Source organism: Oncorhynchus keta, chromosome 3, assembly GCF_023373465.1.
Source record: "Oncorhynchus keta strain PuntledgeMale-10-30-2019 chromosome 3, Oket_V2, whole genome shotgun sequence".
NCBI classification, from domain to species: Eukaryota; Metazoa; Chordata; class Actinopteri; order Salmoniformes; family Salmonidae; genus Oncorhynchus; species Oncorhynchus keta.
Genome location: NC_068423.1, coordinates 9,108,467 through 9,128,111, shown reverse-complemented (window position 1 = coordinate 9,128,111; position 19,645 = coordinate 9,108,467). Strand labels below are relative to the sequence as shown.

Below are 19,645 nucleotides of genomic sequence, written 5' to 3'. Positions count from 1 at the left end.
ATCTTACTGCTACATCATACAATGACATTCTAGACGATTCTGTGCTTCTGACTTTGTGGTAACAGTTTGGGGAAGGCCCTTTCCTGTTTCAGCATGCAAATGCCCCTGTGCACAAAGTGAGGTCCATACAGAAATGGTTTGTGTCGATCGGTGTGGAATATCTTGACTGACCTGCACAGAGCCCTGACCTCAACCCAATCAAACACCTTTGAGATGAATTTGAACGCCAGGCCTAATGGACCAACATCAGTGCCCAACCTCACTAATGCTCTTGGGGCTGAATGGAAGAAAGTCCCCACAGCAATGTTCCAACATCTAGTGGAAAGCCTTCCTAGAAGAGTGGAGGCTGTTATAGCAGCAAAGAGGGACCAACTCCATATTAATACCCATGATTTTGAAATGAGATGTTCGACGAAAAGGTGTCCACATCCTTTTGACCACGTAGTGTACGTGCTTGTGTATTATTTTCTGCCAAACATTTTTTGTAATCTTTCCCTTGCTCTGCTTTGTTTGTGTGGTGCAAGACGGTACCTCCCTGAGCGGCGGACGCAAGGTGCGAGTGGAGAGTGGCTACTTCTCCCTGGAGAAGACAAAGTCGCCGGAGCCCCCCCAGCCTCCCCAGCACCAGCCCCTGACCACCTCTACCTCCCTCGGCGTCCTCCACCACAGGTACAGCCCCTGTGACTCCCCCTCGTACCCCAACACCTCCCTGAACTACCCCTCCTCAGACCCCCTCCCCTCCCCAGGCGCCCTCCTCTCCCCTAGCTACTCCACCGTCAGCTCCTCCCAGAGCTCCCTTGACTCGGAGCCCAGCAGCAATGGGAGCTGGAGCAGCCGAGGCGGGGCAGGTGGGAATGTTGGCGGTGGTGGTGGGGGAAGAGTGGGACGACCAGGCAAGGACTACGTGGTGCTGTCGAACGTGCCGCGGGCTCGCCGGCTGAGCCACCGCGAGGCCTTCCGCTCGGACAAGAAGAAGGTGGAGCTGAGGGCGCGCACACGCAGCCCCGGACGGGAGGAGGTGGCCAGGCTGTTTGGGCTGGAGCGCAGGTGAGGATATTGAGATGACCCACCACACACACACACACACACACGCACATTTATTTAACTTATGCACAAAGGCACTTAGAAACAGTTAAACCCACACTACACACAGCATTGCTTTGTAAGCCCACCGACTATATTGAATGTTATCACGCATGCGATCTTCAGTGTTTTGGTTTTGTCAACCCTCCACTAAATTCAATTACTATGATCTTCATGAGCTGTATTGGTCTTCTGGCACCACCTAGTGGCAGCAGTCCTCGAGATCCTCTACTGCCTCTTTCATAATTGAATTGCTCTCTTGGAGCCAAATGTAAAAACCAACGTATGTTTATTGCTTGCATATTTCCCCCTCTGTCTACTTTGCTATTTTTTTTGTGTTTGTTTTGTTTTGTCTCTTCCAGGAGCTTCTGAAAATTTGCCCTCCCAAACCTTCCGCCTTGCTGTGCCCTGCTGGTTACCGCTGACTCCTGCTTTCTCTCATTCCACCACACACACACACACACACACACACACACACACACACACACACACACACACACACACACACACACACTCTGTCAATCACTCACAACTGGTCCAGTCTCCTTGGCTAACGCTGCTGATGCTGCCATTGCTGCTGCTCCTGGGAATATGGTCCTTAATCCTACAATGATCCTCCTTCCTCTCCATCTGAAGTTTGATCTCTTCACATAACACTCTATATTCATCATACTCTATCAGTCTCTTGTGGACCATTTTCCTTTTCTAGTTGCACTTACACATTCTCTCTATGGAATATGTGTTGTGCCAAAGTGATGAACCAATGTCGTCATTGATCAAAAAGTTCTTACGTTCAAACCAGACTGATACTATAGATTTATAGATTTTTGGCACAAAGCAGCCTCCATAGTTCTGCTCTGCTCTTTTAGTCAACGCACATTGACGCTAGGACCTTGAGAGGATTTGCTCTTTTTTTGTTTAGTTTTTTTGCAGCTCATTTGATTGTGTGTTATTTCCTGACGCGTGGCCGACGGAAGAGTAACACGACTTCATCAGACGAAAGGCTGCAGACGGTTTTAGTAGCAGCAGCTTGAGTGTGTTAGAGCCTCGTGTTTTACTGGAAAACCGTCGGCAGCCTTCTTATAAAAGGCATGTTACTCTTCAGTTATTGGAAACAAAATGCTGTCACTTAAGTACAGCAAGAGATGATGATGATGCATAGCTGAGGTTTCAAAGACCCTATGTCATGCTGTTTATGTGATACTGTTCATGATTTTGTGTGTGTGTGTGTGTGTGTGTGTGTGTGTGTGTGTGTGTGTGTGTGATGCTGACGGCGTATGTGTGTGTTTTCCACAGGCGTTCTCAGGTGATAGGGAAGTTTGAGTCGGGGGATGGGGAGGGCGTGGAACACATGGACACCACCTCTCCTTCGGAGCCCCCCTCCAATACCGTGTCTGTCCAGAGGCAGGGGCGTAGCGAGAGACGCTCCCTCGCTTGCAAACAGGTAACGTCCCCCCCTCCCTCCCCCCTAACACAAGGCTGTCGTTAGGGGTCATAAACCATACATGGCACCTAACATTAGCTCCAATTTACGGAGAACTCTCATTCATCATAAACCTTTCATAAATGTTTCAGTTGATGTCAATATGAAGATAACCGTGTTAAAATTTACGTGAATACATACACTACAGTAGTTTATGGTGCATTCGGGAAGTATTCAGACCCCTTGACTTTTTCCACATTTTGCTACTTTACATCCTTAATTCTAGAATGGATTCAATTATCCCCCCCCATCAATCTACACACAATACCCCTTAATGACAAAGCAAAAACAGGTTTTTAGAAATGTTTGCAAATGTATTCAAATTTTTAACTATCACATTTACACAAGTATTCAGACCCTTTACTCAGTACTTTGTTGAAGCACCTTTGGCAGCTATTACAGCCTCAAGTCTTCTTGGGTATGATGCTACAAGCTTGGCACACCTGTATTAGGGGAGTTTCTCCAATTCTTCCCTGCAGATCCTCTCAAGCTCCGGCAGGTTGGATGGAGAGCGTCGCTGCACAGCTATTTTCAGGTCTCTCCAGAGATGTTAGTTCTGGTTCAAGTCTGGGCTCTGGCTGGGACACTCAAGAACGTTCAGAGACTTGTCCTGAAACCACTCCTGCGTTTGTCTTGGCTGTGTGCTTAGGGTCGTTGACCTGTTGGAAGGTGAACCTTTGTCGTAGTCGGAGGTCCTTAGCGGTCTGGAGCAGGTTTTCATCAAGGACCCCTTTGTACTTTTCTCCGTTCATCTGTGCCTCGATCCTGACTAGTCTCCCAGTCCCTGCCACAAAAACATCCCCACAGCATGATGCTGCCACCACCACGATTCACCGTAGGGATGGTGCAAGGTTTCCTCCAGACGTGATGCTTGGCATTCAGGCCAAAGAGTTCAATCTTGGTTTCATCAGACTAGTGAATCTTGTTTTTCATGGTTTGACAGTCCTTTAGGTGCCTTTTGGCAAACTCCAAGCAGGCTGTCATGTGCCTTTTAATGATAAGTGGTAGAGTGCTGCAGAGATGGTTGTCCTTCTGGAAGGTTCTCCCTTCTCCACAGAGGAACTCTGGAGCTCTGTTAGTGACCATTGGGTTCTTGGTCAACTCCCTGATTAAGGCCCTTCTCCCCTGATTGCTCAGTTTGGCCGGGAAGCCAGCCTTACAAAGAGTCTTGGTGGTTCCAAACGTCTTCCATTTAAGAATGATGGAGGCCACTGTGTTCTTCAGTTGTGCAGAAATTTTTTGGTACCCTTCCCCAGATCTGTGCCTCGACACAATCCTGTCTCGGAGCTCTACGGACAATCCCTTTGACCTCATGGCTTGGTTCTTGCTCTGACTGTGGGACCTTATGCACTGTCAACTGTGGGACCTTATATTGAGAGGTGTGTGCCTTTCCAAATCATGTCCAATCAATTGAATTTACCACAGGTGGACTCCAATCAAGTTGTAGAAACCTCTCAAGGATGATTAATGGAAGCAGGATCCACCGGAGCTCAATTTTGAGTCTCATAGCAAAGGGTTTGAATACTTGCAAAGGTTTCTAAAATCCTGTTATGGGGTATCGTGTGTAGATTGAGGGGAATGAGGTTATAAAGCAAAAAATGTAGATAAAGCGAATGCTTTTTATGAGCTGTAGTGAGTGTTTTTAGTCATATTTCATAGCCAATGGATTCATGTCATGTCGACCCTATATGTTGGGCATTTTCAGGAGCTGTATGTTGGGCATTTTCAGGAGATGTCATTGGATGCTGAGAAGGAGCGTCGCGTTCCTGATGTGTCCTGCTCATTCAACTTCCGGAGGGCAAAGTCTCTGGACCGCCGAGTGACCGAGTCCTCTATGACTGTGAGTGCTGGGCAGTACTTTACTTTACGCAAGGTCACTCCACTGTACTTTATACTAGGTTACTTTACTTAACACTAGGTCACTCCACTGTACTTTATACTAGGTTACTTTACATTAGGTCACTTTAGTTTGTGATGGGTTGTTACTTTGCGCTAGGTCACTCCACTGTACTTTATACTAGGTTACTTTACTTAACACTAGGTCACTCCACTGTACTTTATACTAGGTTACTTTACATTAGGTCACTTTAGTTTGTGATGGGTTGTTACTTTGCGCTAGGTCACTCCACTGTACTTTATACTAGGTTACTTTACTTAACACTAGGTCACTCCACTGTACTTTATACTAGGTTACTTTACATTAGGTCACTTTAGTTTGTGATGGGTTGTTACTTTGCGCTAGGTCACTCCACTGTACTTTATACTAGGTTACTTTACTTAACACTAGGTCACTCCACTGTACTTTATACTAGGTTACTTTACATTAGGTCACTTTAGTTTGTGATGGGTTGTTACTTTGCGCTAGGTCACTCCACTGTACTTTATACTAGGTTACTTTACTTAACACTAGGTCACTCCACTGTACTTTATACTAGGTTACTTTACATTAGGTCACTTTAGTTTGTGATGGGTTGTTACTTTGCGCTAGGTCACTCCACTGTACTTTATACTAGGTTACTTTACTTAACACTAGGTCACTCCACTGTACTTTATACTAGGTTACTTTACATTAGGTCACTTTAGTTTGTGATAGGTTGTTACTTTGCGCTAGGTTACTTCACTTTTCTTTATGCTAGGTTACTTTACTTTACTTAACACTAGGTTACTTCACTTTACTTAACACTAGGTTACTTCACTTTACTTAACACTAGGTTACTTTACTTAACACTAGGTTACTTTACTTAACACTAGGTTACTTTACTTAACACTAGGTTACTTTACTTAACACTAGGTTACTTTACTTAACACTAGGTTACTTTACTTTACACTAGTTTACTTTACTTAACACTAGGTTACTTTACTTTACTTAACACTAGGTTACTTTACTTTACTTAACACTAGGTCACTCCACTGTACTTTATGCTAGGTTACTTTACATTAGGTCACTTTAGTTTGTGATAGGTTGTTACTTTGCGCTAGGTTACTTCACTTTACTTAACACTAGGTTACTTCACTTTACTTTACACTAGGTTACTTTACTTTACACTAGGTTACTTTACTTAACACTAGGTTACTTTACTTTACTTAACACTAGGTTACTTTACTTTACTTAACACTAGGTTACTTTATTTTTCTTAACACTAGGTTACTTTACTTTCGGTCACTTTAGTTTATACTAGGTCAGGCCTGGGCAATTATTTTCCATGGAAGGCCACATTAGAATACATCTTTGCCATCGTTCGATAAGCTCAAGTTGCAGATCAGTGGGAGCGTTATCCACATTGAAGGTGAAAGGAGAGGAAACAGTATGTGATTTTCCAACACTTTGAAATCCTCAAAACGATGAGAAAACTCAGTTCAAAGCACGCAGCAGCGATGTATACTTCTCCCGCTGGTCATCTGATAGGGAACAGACTAATAGTGTCGGAAGGTGGGTGAGATTGTTGTCATCTGATAGGGAACAGACTAATAGTGTCGGAAGGTGGGTGAGATTGTTGTCATCTGATAGGGAACAGACTAGTAGTGTCTGAAAGTGGGTGAGATTGTCTGCTTCTACTTGCAGGGTCAGGAGGAGTAATTTTCCCTTGCAGGCTTTCGACAAAGCTGTACATCTGAAGTGCAAAAAGGCCCTTCCCTTGTAGTTTGGAATACAGTTCATTCATGAGGGCCATGATGTCCACGGTGAAGGCAAAATCAGCCAGCCGTTCTTTATCTTGCCTTTTGCAGTTGAGGGAAATCCACATACTTTCCTTTCATTTGCAAAACTCCGCAATCTCCGACTTCTGGTCCCACACCCTTTTTAAGCACCTTCCCCCAAACTCAGACATCTCACGTTTGTGTAGTAGGGGAGGTCTGGATGACCCGACTCTGTCTCTTCCTACCGTGAGAAACTGCATGTGGTTTAAAGATTTTCCTCTTATGAAGTGTACCACTTTAGTGACTGAATCCACAACATGGCTCATTTTCAGAACACATTTACAGAGCACCTCCTGATGAATAATGCAATGCAGGAAAATGATTTTCTCATCTGGGTTCAGCTCAGCTACTTGATCTTGTATATCCTTTTCAAAAGGCCAATGTTTTTTCCTGTCATATTTGGGCACCCATCAGTGGTCACAGTGGAAAAAATGTCAAAACTCAGTCCCAGCTTTGCCACATACTTATTAACCTCCTCCAATAAATGTTTCCCTGTGGTTGTGCTCTTCATTGACTGCACTGAAGCAAGCTCTTCTATATGTTCAAAGTCTGAGGTTATGCCTCGGAAGAATATCAACAACTGCATCACTGGATCTCGTCCAGGGTCAAGGAGAAATAGTTGAAATATTTTACCTTGACTTTCAACTGTTGTTCTATATTCTCTGCGTTGTCCTCAACACACCGTGTCACTGTTCGTCTTGACAGGGAAACATTTTCAAACAGCTATTTTCTTGTCGGGGCAAAATTGCTGCAGAGTCAATGAAACATTCTCTAATGAATTGGCCCTCAGCGAATGGCTTGCTATGTTTGGCAATTTTGTGGGACAGTACATAGCTAGCTCTCGCAATTCCGTCGTTTTCTGAATGCCGTTTGTGAAAAGTCCTTGCTGCTTTTGCAACTGAGAAAGCAACTCTTTCGATGGACTTGCCCTCTCTGCTCAGAAAACGTGTTCCTATATTTCTCTGCGTGCTTCGTCTGGAAGTGTCAGGACGAGTTGTAGTCTTTCAAGACAGCAATGCTCTTTGCACACTAAGCACACAGCTTTCCCTGATACCTCAATAAATAAATATTTCGATGGCCACTCTTGCTGGAACACCTGACATTGATTGTCTAATTTCCTATTCTTTGAAAAACTATTTTTTTGCACAATTTCTAGTTTGCTACTATTTGTAACTGTGAAGTGTGTCAGCCTGTCAGTCACTGTCTGTCCTTGTTATTTATACGTGCCTTCAAATAAATGTCCCACGAGCGGTGGGAGTTAAGTCATTACACAAAGGCGAGTATTCATTGGGCTTTTAATCCGAATAACAAATACGTTTCTCCAAACTTTACTATCGCAAATTCTTTGTGATCTAAGCATTATTCAGCGGGCCGTATTGAATCAGGTCGCGTGCCACATATGGCCCCCGGGCCGGCCTTTGCCCAGGCCTGTACTAGGTTATGTTACTTTACCCTATGTTACTTAACCTTACCATAGGTTACTTTACAACAGATTACATGCATGGATCTCAGTGTTACTTAGATATGATCTGGGAACTGTCCCGGGGTGGTGTTAGTGGTCCTCCTGTCAACGTGTGGATGGTATGGCTGAGCTGCAGCTGCCAAAATAGCCCCCTGTTATAAATAGCTGGAGTGAAGGGTGTTAAAGCGCCAGCTCTTTGTGCAAAGACGCACAGAGAGCGAGGGAGAGAGGGAGTCAAGTGGAAGAGAGAGTTTGCGTTAATGAGTCTCCACCAGACCGTGGCCGTGCCACACCTGATGAGGATCAACAGAAACCAGGTAGAGGTCAAACGTAGCGCAGTTCCTGTTTGTTGACTAAATGGACGGTAGCAGACGTTCTTGGTTTGCTTCGTTGAGCAGTGAGAGTTTGGCGAAGAAGGGCTCACTTGTTGTGGATCGAGTGGTCATTCATTGAGTCTTTCTGTGGATGAAAGCATAGAAGGGGTTCTCTTTCTGCACTGTGATTTCTATATTAGTTGAACGAATCCAAGACTAATATAAATATAGCACTAATATAGATATTTTGGACATCTGAAGACTGTGGCAGTTCTGTCGTAATGGCAACATTTACATTTTCTTTAATGCATTTGCAAGTTTACTGTATTTCAGGGTTCAACGAAAGGTCGCTATTGGGTTGGGTGGGCCACTCTTCCCATTAGTCGAATCTGGGTGGCAACGTGGACTGAAAAGCTGTTAGCTGTTAGCTGCTGAGCTCTTGGCTGTTTATTAGGAGCATTGCAGTGAGCTGTCTGGCTCTGGACAAAAATCTGTTAGCTACTTTGTTAGCCGAGAGCTATTACATATTATGCGTAAATGACTACCGATAAAGCAGCGAACACTGATAATGATAGCCATGAGCATAAGCTAGTTGTAAATCGAGTCATGAATTGAAGCTGTTGTTTTTTTGTTTGTTTTCAATGTAGCCAGATCTGTTGAATTTCAAGAAAGGATGGATGACCAAGCTATACGAGGATGGAATGGTAATGTACTTTATGAGCAGGAATCCTGGTTGTGTTTCTAAATGATTAGCCGTGCCTTATGACATCTCTCATGGATTTAAGTAGGAGAGTAATGCTCTAACAAAACTAGTAAATGTGATTTATTTTTTGACCTCCTAGTGGAAGAAACACTGGTTTGTTCTCACAGACCAGAGTCTACGATACTACAGGGACTCAATAGCTGAGGAGGTAAGACTCACTGGAAAAAAAAAAAGAACAAACAAACAATGTATGCAGTGTAATGTTAATACTTCCCTTTACCTTTTTGTTGTTTTTATTCCAGGCTGCTGATATGGACGGTGAGATTGACCTGTCCACCTGTTATGATGTCACAGAGTTCCCAGTACAGAGGAACTATGGCTTCCAAATCCTTGTGAGTGTTTTGTGGTTGTACTTTGCTCATCTATACCATCGATCAAACCTAAAATGGTCCGTACCTTTCCCATCTCTAACAAATTGTTGCTCAGCTGTGACCCTGCACTCTAAAAGCAGCATTGACAACATGTGGTATTGCCGGCGGCATTGGGTTTGGTCATTTCTCTTCCCGAAACATTTATTTGCCCCATCGTGAGGGATGTCACTTGACCTGTCATCCCCCTGTGAGAGAGTGACATCATTGGATCTAAGTCTGCCACAGACGTTGCCACCCCCCCCCACCACCAACACCCGGAGGCCCTGAATAACATGTTTGTCTAACCTCGCTCATTCAAAAGACCAACCTGGTCTTACGTCGGCGCTTACTCAATGTTGGTGCCTGCGTGTTTTGGAAAACCTATTTTTCTAAAAATAGTTTTGAAGGCTTTCGCTATAAGCTTTAATGGCACACAGGATGGAATGTGTGATGACCTTCCATAGGAGGAGCAAGGTGAGGATGATTACCTCGCGATGCAACATTTCCCTTGACTATAGGCCAAACACTTGATCTCTTGGCGATGGGCCACATCCGAAACGTTCTCTCTAAGCACCGATGTCAATGCGGGAGACATGCCCAGATCTGAAGTTAGTACGAGGCCCCATGGACACATGACATCCATGTCGCTTCTGCTGTGGGATGGTTGTTGTGTTTACATTGGCTAGGAGCTGGAGCCCGCTCTCCTGGCGCTTCTCTGGTTATTTTCTGTTTCGGGGGTTCAGAAATAGAGCAGTGGGAGGAGATCATTCTCTCTTTGGCTGAGAACAACACCGGTTTAGTGACAAGAAATGAATAACTCCAGTATTTATAACACCTTTTAGCGCTCTGCATCATGGGCAGACCGGATGGAGGCCGGGAATGAGACGTGACCCAGTGGGGGAACCACCAAAACAGAATGATGTAAATGAATGTAACATCCGGTAGAAGCCCAGGATGGAGAGTGCACTTTGTTTTTCATTCATTGTAGGGCTGGGTGATATGGCCAAAATCTCATATCTCGATATAGGTCATTTCATAGCACCTATTAATTATGCATATCACGATATAGCACATTTTCTGTCAATTCAGTGAATAAAGTTTATATAAAATGACCAGATGTAAAGGCCTATTTCTTATTACATTTTGAATTATACTCAACAAATAAAAGGTACTTACTCATTTGATTATTTCTCCTTTTATTTAGAACCTTTGCACATTTTCAATTAAGCATGTAATATGTATGTATGTATGTATGTATGTATATTATTTTTTATTTATTTTACCTTTATTTAACCAGGCAAGTCAGGTAAGAACATATTCTTATTTTCAATGACGGCCTGAGAACAGTGGGTCAACTGCCTGTTCAGGGGCAGAACGACAGATTTGTACCTTGTCAGCTCGGGGGTTTGAACTCGCAACCTTCCGGTTACTAGTCCAACGCTCTAACCACTAGGCTACGCTGCCGCCCCATAAATGTATATTAATGTATAAAATCTAAAAAGGTAAATATAAAACACTTAAATATAGACCATATAAATGTGTGTGTGTGTATATATATATATATATATATATATATATTTATTTATTTATTTATTTATTTATTTATTTATTTTTGGTGGCTTGCCTGTTTTGCATGTTATTTTGGCATTAATTCCTGTCACATAACAATTTGGTACCTTGGTGTTAGCACCAACTCACGAAACCCTAATTTCTCAACCGTGTAAATTGGGGCCATGTCTTTGCAGATGTAAGTTGTAACGGCAGCTGTTATCTCCTGTCTTCGTCATTCTTTGCCATATGGTGGTGCGCGGTCAAAAGTCTAACGCAACGTCTGCGTCGGGGGTTTGTTTTGAGCACTCGACTGTACTTTTTTGGGGTCTCATCCGTAGATGGACATTTTGTGGAAGAACGTAAAGCGTCGTCCAATTGACTAAAAATATTGCCGTGAAGAGAGATTTGCGACACAACGTAATAAACGATAGAGCATAACATGAAATGATAGAAAAACATCTATCGCCACACGATATGTATCGTCATATCGCCCAGCCCTAATTCATCAAGGTACACTCGTTATAGTAATTAATTGTATTCACTGTGCTGTCATTGGGATACGTTTCCTGTTATGGTGTGAACACATTAGAGATGGGGAATGAGCACAAGATTTGGGACAGGATTCAGTGGGGGTGCATTTTGGTTTACTCCCTAACATTTTGGTTACTGACATTTATTAGTTAGCTACTACTGGTCGATAGGAGTGCATCTTAAATAGTACTGTTCGTCACCGTCAGCTAGCCATTCTAACACTGTGCCCCTCCTGCCCTGTCGTCCCCTCCTGCCCTGCCCTCCCTTTGTCCAGAGTAAGGAGGGGGCGTGCACCCTGTCGGCCATGACCTCGGGAATCCGCCGCAACTGGATTCAGGCCATCATGAAGAACGCGCGGCCCACCATCGCTCCTCCCGATGTCACCCGGTAAGACTAACACACAGAGTGTGGGAGGGAGTGTGTCGACACAACCCGCCACTGACGGACATAACAATTTCCTCACTTTTATTTACTCTCACTAATCTCTCTCCTCATCCTCCTCTTCCTCCTCTGGTATTTCCACCCTCTCTGCTTCCAGGAAAAACGTCTCTCTGAAACTGTCGGTTCTGAAGCCCAGGTTGGAGCGCTTGTGTGTTGATCCACGTCCCCACCCCCCTCTCCCCGTGATGTAATGGTTCAGTAATGCCTGCCTGCGTGTTTTGTCGTCCCGCCCTGTGTCCTGAACATTGAGTAATGTCTCCAAGTAGTACTGCTCAGGAAGCCCGCTGCAGTACGCGCACCATCAGTCAATTGAAATAGTCATCTATCTTACCTGGCTCGATCAGCGTAGAAAACTATTTTAGGTTGATAAAAGGTGCTGTATAGAGATAACGAAGAAGGGACAAAATGAGACGTATATGGTAACACTTACAGTATGTGTGTTCTGCTTTGATGAACCATGAAAAGGCAGCTGGAGCACGAGGGGAGACTCGTGTCAGTGCCACCTTGGTGCAAACACTGTCCTAAGTGTATCGCGGCAACAGAAGCATTACCGATTTTGTTGTCGGATCATTTTAGCCCCCTGCGCTAGTGTTTCTGCCTAGAGGTCTTGTCTTTCACTGGGGCTCTTCATATGCCTATGGACTCTGTATTGGGTTCAGTGTTTTTTTCCCTAGGATTTTCTTCAGCAGGGATGGCAACGGTAGTGGGGGAGGGGGAGTTGGCGCATGGACATCCTAGCTGTTCCCATAGACCTTCCAGCTGATGACTATAGGGGGTTTGGTGTATAGGGTTTTACCCCTGTTTACTGAACTCACGTATGGCTGTGCTGCTGTCCGACTCGAAGGCGGCTCCCTCGAAACAGGAATGTGGGATATTTTTGGCGTTCCTGCGTAGACAACTCGCGGACTTCTCTTCTCTTGGATTGTACCCCTCTCCCATTCCTCTGACCGACCCCCCCCCGGAAATAGACTTTCCCGTCAGCCCACTTTTTTAGGTGCGCACTCCCCATCGCGGTTTCAGTGAATGCCAAGCAGTGTGCAGATGACTGTGACCACATTCCCCCGCTCGTCTACTGTACAAACGGCTAAAGTTGAGAAACTGCAGTGCGCTCGGCTCAAGTCTCGGATTACAGACATGTCTTACGAAAGAGAAAGGCCAAATCTGATCTGAGGCCCATCATGCACTCACTGCAGTTTGGCCCAATTCTTCCAGACTGCTTTAGTGCTAAAATGTCCCAATGTATTCCTCTCATTTGCTGTTGTGGTTTAAGCTTACTTTGTAAGCACAGAGATGTTTTGTTGTAAGTGAATAGTTGATGTTTTGTAGCAGTGTCTGTGTAGCTGAGTTTGCATGGGCTTCTTCAGCGCATTTTGAGGGCATCGGCATTGGTCACATCATTAGTCATTATCTGGGGGGCGCAAGATGATTGTAGGTCAGGGATTCTGCACGGTCATCCTTGCTCAGGCCGATCCTCTCGAACGTGCTGATTTGTCTTAACACCCGTACTGAGCGTCTTAAGCCATCACTGACCAGTCTCTTTCTCTCTCTTCCTCTCCATTCATTTCCTTCTCTCTCACTCCTCCCATGTCCTCAGCTCCCTCCTTGAGGAGAAGGCCAGAGGACGGGTGGTGCTGCATCCGTCTCCCCAGCCAGGCCCTGACCCCAGCCCCGAGAGCCCCCGGGTGGAGGTCCGGGTGGTCAAAACACAGAGGTCCGTAGACCACGCTCCTGCCACAGTCGCCACCCCCGCCTCGGAGCCACGCAAGAGCCGGGTAAGAGAGCGTAGGCGAGAAGGCCGCTCCAAAACTTACGACTGGTCCGAATTCCAGCCCGGACAGACGGAGGACCCCAAGAGGGACAAAGCACCAGATACTGTTGACCCCACCTCTGCTTCTTCCTCTTCCACCTCCTCTTCGTCCTCCTCCACTTCTTCCCTGGCGTCCTCCCCCGTCTCCACCACCTCTTCCCCGCCAACTTCCTCCTCTATTTCGGCACCTCCACCCGGCCGGGGCTCCGCCGTGGCAACCAGGGAGGAGTCAGAGCAGGAGCGGGGGCGGCGGCGGGAAGAAAGACCACAGCGCTTTCAGCAGGACACCCACGCACCCAGCACGGTCACCACCACAATGACGGCCACTGTAAATGCAGTGGGGGCCGAACCGAGGAAGCCCGGGGAGTCCCAGGACCAGGGGAGGATGGAGGTCGACCACCCTGAGCCTGGTGCAGAGGGGAGCGGGGAGAGCGACGGCAGAGCCCCCGACGTGCAGGTGGAGATCGAGCAGCGGTGGCATCAGGTGGAGACCACGCCGCTCCGAGAGGAGAAGCAGGTGCCCATCAGCACCACTGACGCCTGCCTCACTGAGAGACTGCCCCCACAGGAGCTAGCTGCCCTGCTGGACAAAGAGGTAGGCTTTTATGCACACCGGCCAAAGCTTCAATTATTCTACTGTGTGTCATTATAATGAGGAAGCGTACTATATTCTAATGCATGTGAATGATGCAGCTGGGGCAGACCCAGAAGGAGCTGGCCAGGCTGCAGGAGCAGAACAACATGCTGCAGGAGCAGCTGGAAGATGCCAGGGGCAGAGAGCACAGTGCCAGGGAGGGCTACGTGCTACAGGTACCACACGCCAACAGTAGCTGATCACGTCTGATTAGTTGGTTATTAGATTCAGTTAGTTGGCTATTATTACAACTTGAGAGATTACCAATCATGTCGCTTTAAATCATTTTAAACGACGTACCCTTTTCCTGTGAGTTCATGTTTGGAGGGCTTTCATCGTTTGATATTCTGGCTTGTTTTCGGCAGCAGGGTTTCGTATTCAGTTTGTGTATTACATTACTGAACATCTTAGGGTGAGACACAGTATTTTACAATCGAAGGCAATGTTCGCACTGATGGGAATACAACCTGATAGCGTGAGGTTGACGATGTCGCGTGTGTGGCGTTTCTGACTTTGTGGTGTGTGTGTGTGTGTGTGTGTGATTCTACTAACAGGTGTGGGGTCTTAGTCCTTAAAAACCGATGTGCATGGTTGTGGTGGTCTCGGCATGGTTTTTCGCTAACTGTTTTTACGGAGTCTCACATCTACTGGGGGGGGGGGTGATTGGTTTGGATTGATGCCGAAGGTAAGAACCTAGAGGAGCTTTGCCGCTGTGCTTTTTCTTTCCTGTCGTTCTCGCCATCCTGTCCTCTCAGCCTGTTTTTGTGCATGACTTTTTGGTGTTTGGGAGTATGCATGGTTGCATTCAGTTCTTCATTCATTTACAGTTCATGTTCCCACATGTAGTGACGGCACGCTGGATATGTGATCGTTTCCTCGTCACATTCGCCCTTTCTTTCCTTCAACGTGCATTATAATTATGTGCGAGTTGAAATATCAGGGGCAATAAGAGACCACTTGACTCGTTTTAGTTTCACCATCTTATTCACCGTTGAATATGTATCTTGTTCAGTCACTTTATATTCACCATTTTGGATTTTTTTTCCCACCCTTCATTATATTTAGTTATTTTCCATTTTCACCCTTGAGGTCACCCTGAAAAAGCACAGTGGGAAGCTTGGGACAAAGCTTTTCAAAAGATATCAAAATATATCAAATCTATATTGAGATGGGAATGAAATTCCCGGGTTTTTCCTCATAGCCCCAGAGATGTGGTTCACCGTAACTGTGGGGGTAAATAAAAGATGATGTCACTAATCAAACTGTCTCATCAATCTTTTAAAGAGCGGCACCTCGCCCCCCTCCTCCTCACCACACAGAGCGCCATGGCAACGTCTGCATAAGCTCAACCAAGACCTGCAGAATGATCTGGAGGCCCAGCGACGCAAACAGGACCTGGCCCAGCACCAGGTGCAGACTCTGAGGAGGAGCTACACCGATGCCCAGGACGCCATTGGACGCCACGAGGCTGACATCCAGGCCCTGCAGGCCAAGCTCAGCTCTGCCATGGCTGAGATCCTGGCCAGCGAGCAGGCCGTGGCCCGCATGAGAAACGAACTCAAGCTGGAGCAGGAGCGCTCCCGGGAGCAGGAGGAGGAGTGGGTGCGCAGCGACGCCACTTTGCGGGTCCAGCTAAGGGACAGCGAGGACAGGCTCCGGGAGGTGGAGGCCAGCCTTCTGGAAAGGAGCCAGGCCCTGAGGCATCTGGAGCGCCAGCAGGCCCTGCAGAGGGACCACCTGAGGGAGGTGCACAGGCTTCAGGAGAGGCTGGCGGAGGTGACAGGCCGGCTGAGCGCCACCGAGCAGGGCCAGGCCCTGAAGGAGGAGCGCCTGAGGACGGAGCAGCGCTCCCTGCAGGAGAGCCATGAGCGGGAGAGGCAGAGCCTAGCCCGGAGGCTGGCTGAGGCTGAGTCTGGGCGGGCAGAGCTGGAGGAGAGGCTGCTGGAGGCGGAGCAGCAGGTGGAGGCTCTTCTGAGGGGGATGCGTGCCTCGGATGGAGACGAGGTCAGGGAGGAAGTGATGCGGCTGCAGGAGGATTTGGCCCAGACAACGGATGTGGCGGAGACGCTGAGGGAGAGCGTCTGCAGGCTGGAGGAGGAGAAGGGCCGGCTGACCTGCCGCTGCCAGGAGCTCCTCAACCAGATCTCTGAGGCAGACCGGGAGGTGACCAAACTCCGTAGCCGGCTGGAAACCGAGGAGGCCGACTACTATACACTGGAGCACTCCTATGAGAGGGCGTCGGAGGAGTTCCAGAAGATCAGCCGTGTGCTCCAGGAGAAGGAGGAGGAGATACGGCAGACCAAGGAGATGTACGAGAGACTAGTGGAGCGCAAGGAGGAGGACCTGAACGAGGCCCTCATCAAGATGGCCGCCCTGGGTAGCAGCCTGGAGGAGACTGAGCAGAGGCTTCAGGCCAGGGAAGCGCTGCTCTGCCAGATGGACAAGGGCCTTAGGGGCCAGAGCGAAGCCTGCAGTGCGGAGACGGACCTGCAGGCCAAGCTGGTGGTGGCAGAGGACCGCATTGCAGAGCTGGAGCAGCACCTCAATGCCCTGCAGCTGGGCTATGCCGACCTTCGGATGGAACGCCAACGAGCCCAAGAGGGGGCTCTCCATGCTCGGGAAACAACCAAGGAAAGGGGCCAGTCGTCCTCAAACTCCTTGCCAACGAACACAGACTCCTCGCTGACCTTTGACTTGGGTTCCAAGGTGAAGAGCTCCTCAGACAGTGATGAGTCTCAAGCTAAAAGGCAGAGGATACGGTTCTCCAGCATTCAATGCCAAAAATACATCCAATCAGAGGACCTGGAGACCAGTAATGCAGACAATACTTCCTCAGACATTAGCGAAGAGATTAGCCAAGAGATCAGCCAAGACTTCCAACTGTCCATGGAGACCAACTCTTCTGATATTACATTCCAGTTCTGCAGCGACCCAGAGAAGTTTATTTCCATCATAACTGCCCTGGAGATCAAGCTTCTGGCCACAGAGGAGAAGCTTAGAGACCTCACCCAGAAGCTTGAGGAGCAGCGGGTGGACCAGCCAGAGGGTCTGATGGAGGGACATGGCTCCTGGGCAGGGACTGATTCAGAGCTCCAGGAGCTCAATGCTAGACTCGAACAGGAAGAAGCACCCAGCAGTGCCCTCCCTGGGCCAGTTAGTCAGATTACAGCTGCTAAGCACCAATACGCCAAGGCCCTAGTCTGTGTAGAGTCCAGTAGGGAGAAAGTCAGGGGTATTCTAAGTAGTCATTGCCCGGGCAGTACAGGGCTGCAGCTCCACACTTTGTCTGAGATCGAGAATGAGTTAGTTAGTGCAACATTGTACATTAGAGAGGGCGGGATGACATGGAATGAGCACCCGTCAGAGGTCACACAAAGTCCAGCCCAAGAGATTCACAAGAGCAAAGCATCGAATGAGGAAACGATACGACTCTTTGCCAAAACACTGTCTTTTGAGGCAATGGTTTTGAATAAGATGGCTTTTTTGATACAGAATCCAGACTCTGACCTTTTGCAACGTCTTATCGAGATATGTAGAGAGACTGAGACCATCAAAAGAAGTGATGGCGATTGTGTGGCAATTGTTTATGCAGACGTCTTGACCAGGAAGCTAATGTTAGAGAGTGCCTTCTGGGCCGAGGTGGAGAAAATGGAATCCCGTTGTGAATTGATGCAGGGAGAAAGCTCCGATGTTAAATCAACAGTGGCTAGTATGTCCCTTGAGGCTAATGTTACTGTTATCTATAACACCTGTGTCAAAGCTGAATTATCGCACTCTCTTCAGAGTCTTAAGAGCTTTTATGAGGACAAGTTCAAAATGCTCAAAAGGGAATTGGCCCAAGCCCATGGGAGCTTACAACAAAGGGAATCTGCTTTGAAAGAGATTATCCAAGCTCCCACAAGACTTGATTTGACAGAAGTCCTTCAAGACGTCAGTAGTGAGTTTGGCTTTAGTGAGGAGCAGAGTTTAGCTGACGTAAGTGAACTGACTCCCTATATGGAGCAGATTGAAATGGAGGAGGCACAGGATTTGGCTGAGGAAGTAGTGGATAGACACTTAGTGGGAGGCGTGCCATCTTGTAGCGTTGACTCTGTTGAATCTCTGCAAGTTGGGCGAGACAACTTGGCCGCTGAGCTAGAGAGACAGGCAGCTATCCTCCACAGATTTTCCCAAGCAATTGAGAGCGGCAGCCATCCTGGCTTAGCCAATATTATCCAAGCAAACTCAAGTTACCAATCCAACCTCAACCTCACGGGTGGATCCCTTTGCATGCGTGAGGCGCTTATCCAGGCCCAGGTGGCCTACGTAGCCTGTAGGCTAAGAGCCGACCACGAGCGGGACCTGGTCCGATATCGGCAAGCTGGCCATAGCATGGACGTACTTGTCCAGGAGCACGCCTGCACTGTTGGTGCCATTCGGGAGCGCTACGAGGCCTCCCTACAGGAGGAGCGCCAGGGCTTCACGTGTACAATGGCCTCCCTTCAGGATGAGAACCAGGCCCTGAGAGGGGAAATGGGCCAGCGAGTGGAACAGCTCTCCCAGCAGCAGGAGCGGCTGGCTCTCCTGGAGGAGCGCTTCCACAGGGAGACCGAGGAGCTGAGGCAGAGGCACCAACTGGAGCTGAGTCAGGCGGAGCAGGGCCGGGCCTCCACCGAGCTGGCCCTGATGGAGACCACGGCCGACAGCCAGCGGAAGCTGGAAGTCCTGCTGGTGGACATGGACACCATAGAGGAGCGCCACGAAGGCCACCTAAGGAGACTGGAGGAGCAGTTCCAGGGGCAGATCCGAGAGCTGCAGCAGGTCCACCAGGAGGAGATCCAGAGGCTGCACACCCACTACACAGAGACCATCCGCTCCATCCAAGACCAAGAGGATAGCGGAAGCAAGGGCGATAGTAGCCCTGAGTCGGGCCACTCTCAGTCTCCACTACCCGAGGAGGTCACCCCATCCACTGAGCAGGCTTGGCCCATGGAGGAAGAGGAGCAGGGTAAGGGGGAGGAGGGTCAGGCTAGGGTGGCGACGGACCCCATGGTAGTCCTGAAGGACAGGATCCAGGAGCTGGAGACCCAGATGGACACCATGAGGGACGAACTGGAGACCAAGCATCTGGAGGGAGATGTGGCCAGCCTGAGAGAGAAATACCAGAGAGACTTTGAAAGTCTAAAGGTTTTTGTTCTTCCTTTCTTAACGTCGTAAATTGTAGTCTTCATGTGGTAAGCCCAGTAGTAGAGCATGACTGAATAGTTGGTTGCGATGGTTGTTATAATCAGTCAAACTATGGGAATTGCAAACATTATTATTATTAGAATAATTTGTCATATTCTTGGGTCATTACATATGAAATCAACTGAAAAATCTCCTGAGTGGGGGAGGGGGCACTCTGATCCAGAAATGGCACTACATCCATTTCTCCCATGGCCAAACATTCATGGATACTTTTGTAGAATGTGGTAAGGATGATTTGATGATTTCATATGGAACTATCCTATTAAATATTAGTTTGATCTACAACATAATTGTTATCCACAAA

General features: G+C 47.6%; 1 protein-coding gene across 6 annotated transcripts in view; it reads left to right on the top strand.

The window, feature by feature from the left end:
* Positions 1–19,645, top strand: part of si:ch73-103b11.2 (putative leucine-rich repeat-containing protein DDB_G0290503) — a 108,457-nt gene that overhangs the window by 73,054 nt on the left and 15,758 nt on the right. For 2 of the 6 annotated variants that reach the window (XM_052488375.1, XM_035747911.2), the window contains exons 7-17: positions 525–1,047; positions 2,380–2,527; positions 4,272–4,406; positions 8,686–8,742; positions 8,881–8,949; positions 9,044–9,133; positions 11,508–11,620; positions 11,772–11,810; positions 13,269–14,076; positions 14,175–14,291; positions 15,400–19,281. In XM_052488375.1, the coding sequence (XP_052344335.1) occupies positions 525–1,047; positions 2,380–2,527; positions 4,272–4,406; positions 8,686–8,742; positions 8,881–8,949; positions 9,044–9,133; positions 11,508–11,620; positions 11,772–11,810; positions 13,269–14,076; positions 14,175–14,291; positions 15,400–19,281 (5,981 nt within the window). Of the gene's footprint in view, positions 1–524; positions 1,048–2,379; positions 2,528–4,271; positions 4,407–7,931; positions 8,042–8,685; positions 8,743–8,880; positions 8,950–9,043; positions 9,134–11,507; positions 11,621–11,771; positions 11,811–13,268; positions 14,077–14,174; positions 14,292–15,399; positions 19,282–19,645 lie in introns of those variants that run through there. The other 4 variants (XM_035747920.2, XM_035747933.2, XM_035747927.2 and 1 more) reach the window with 4 other exon arrangements.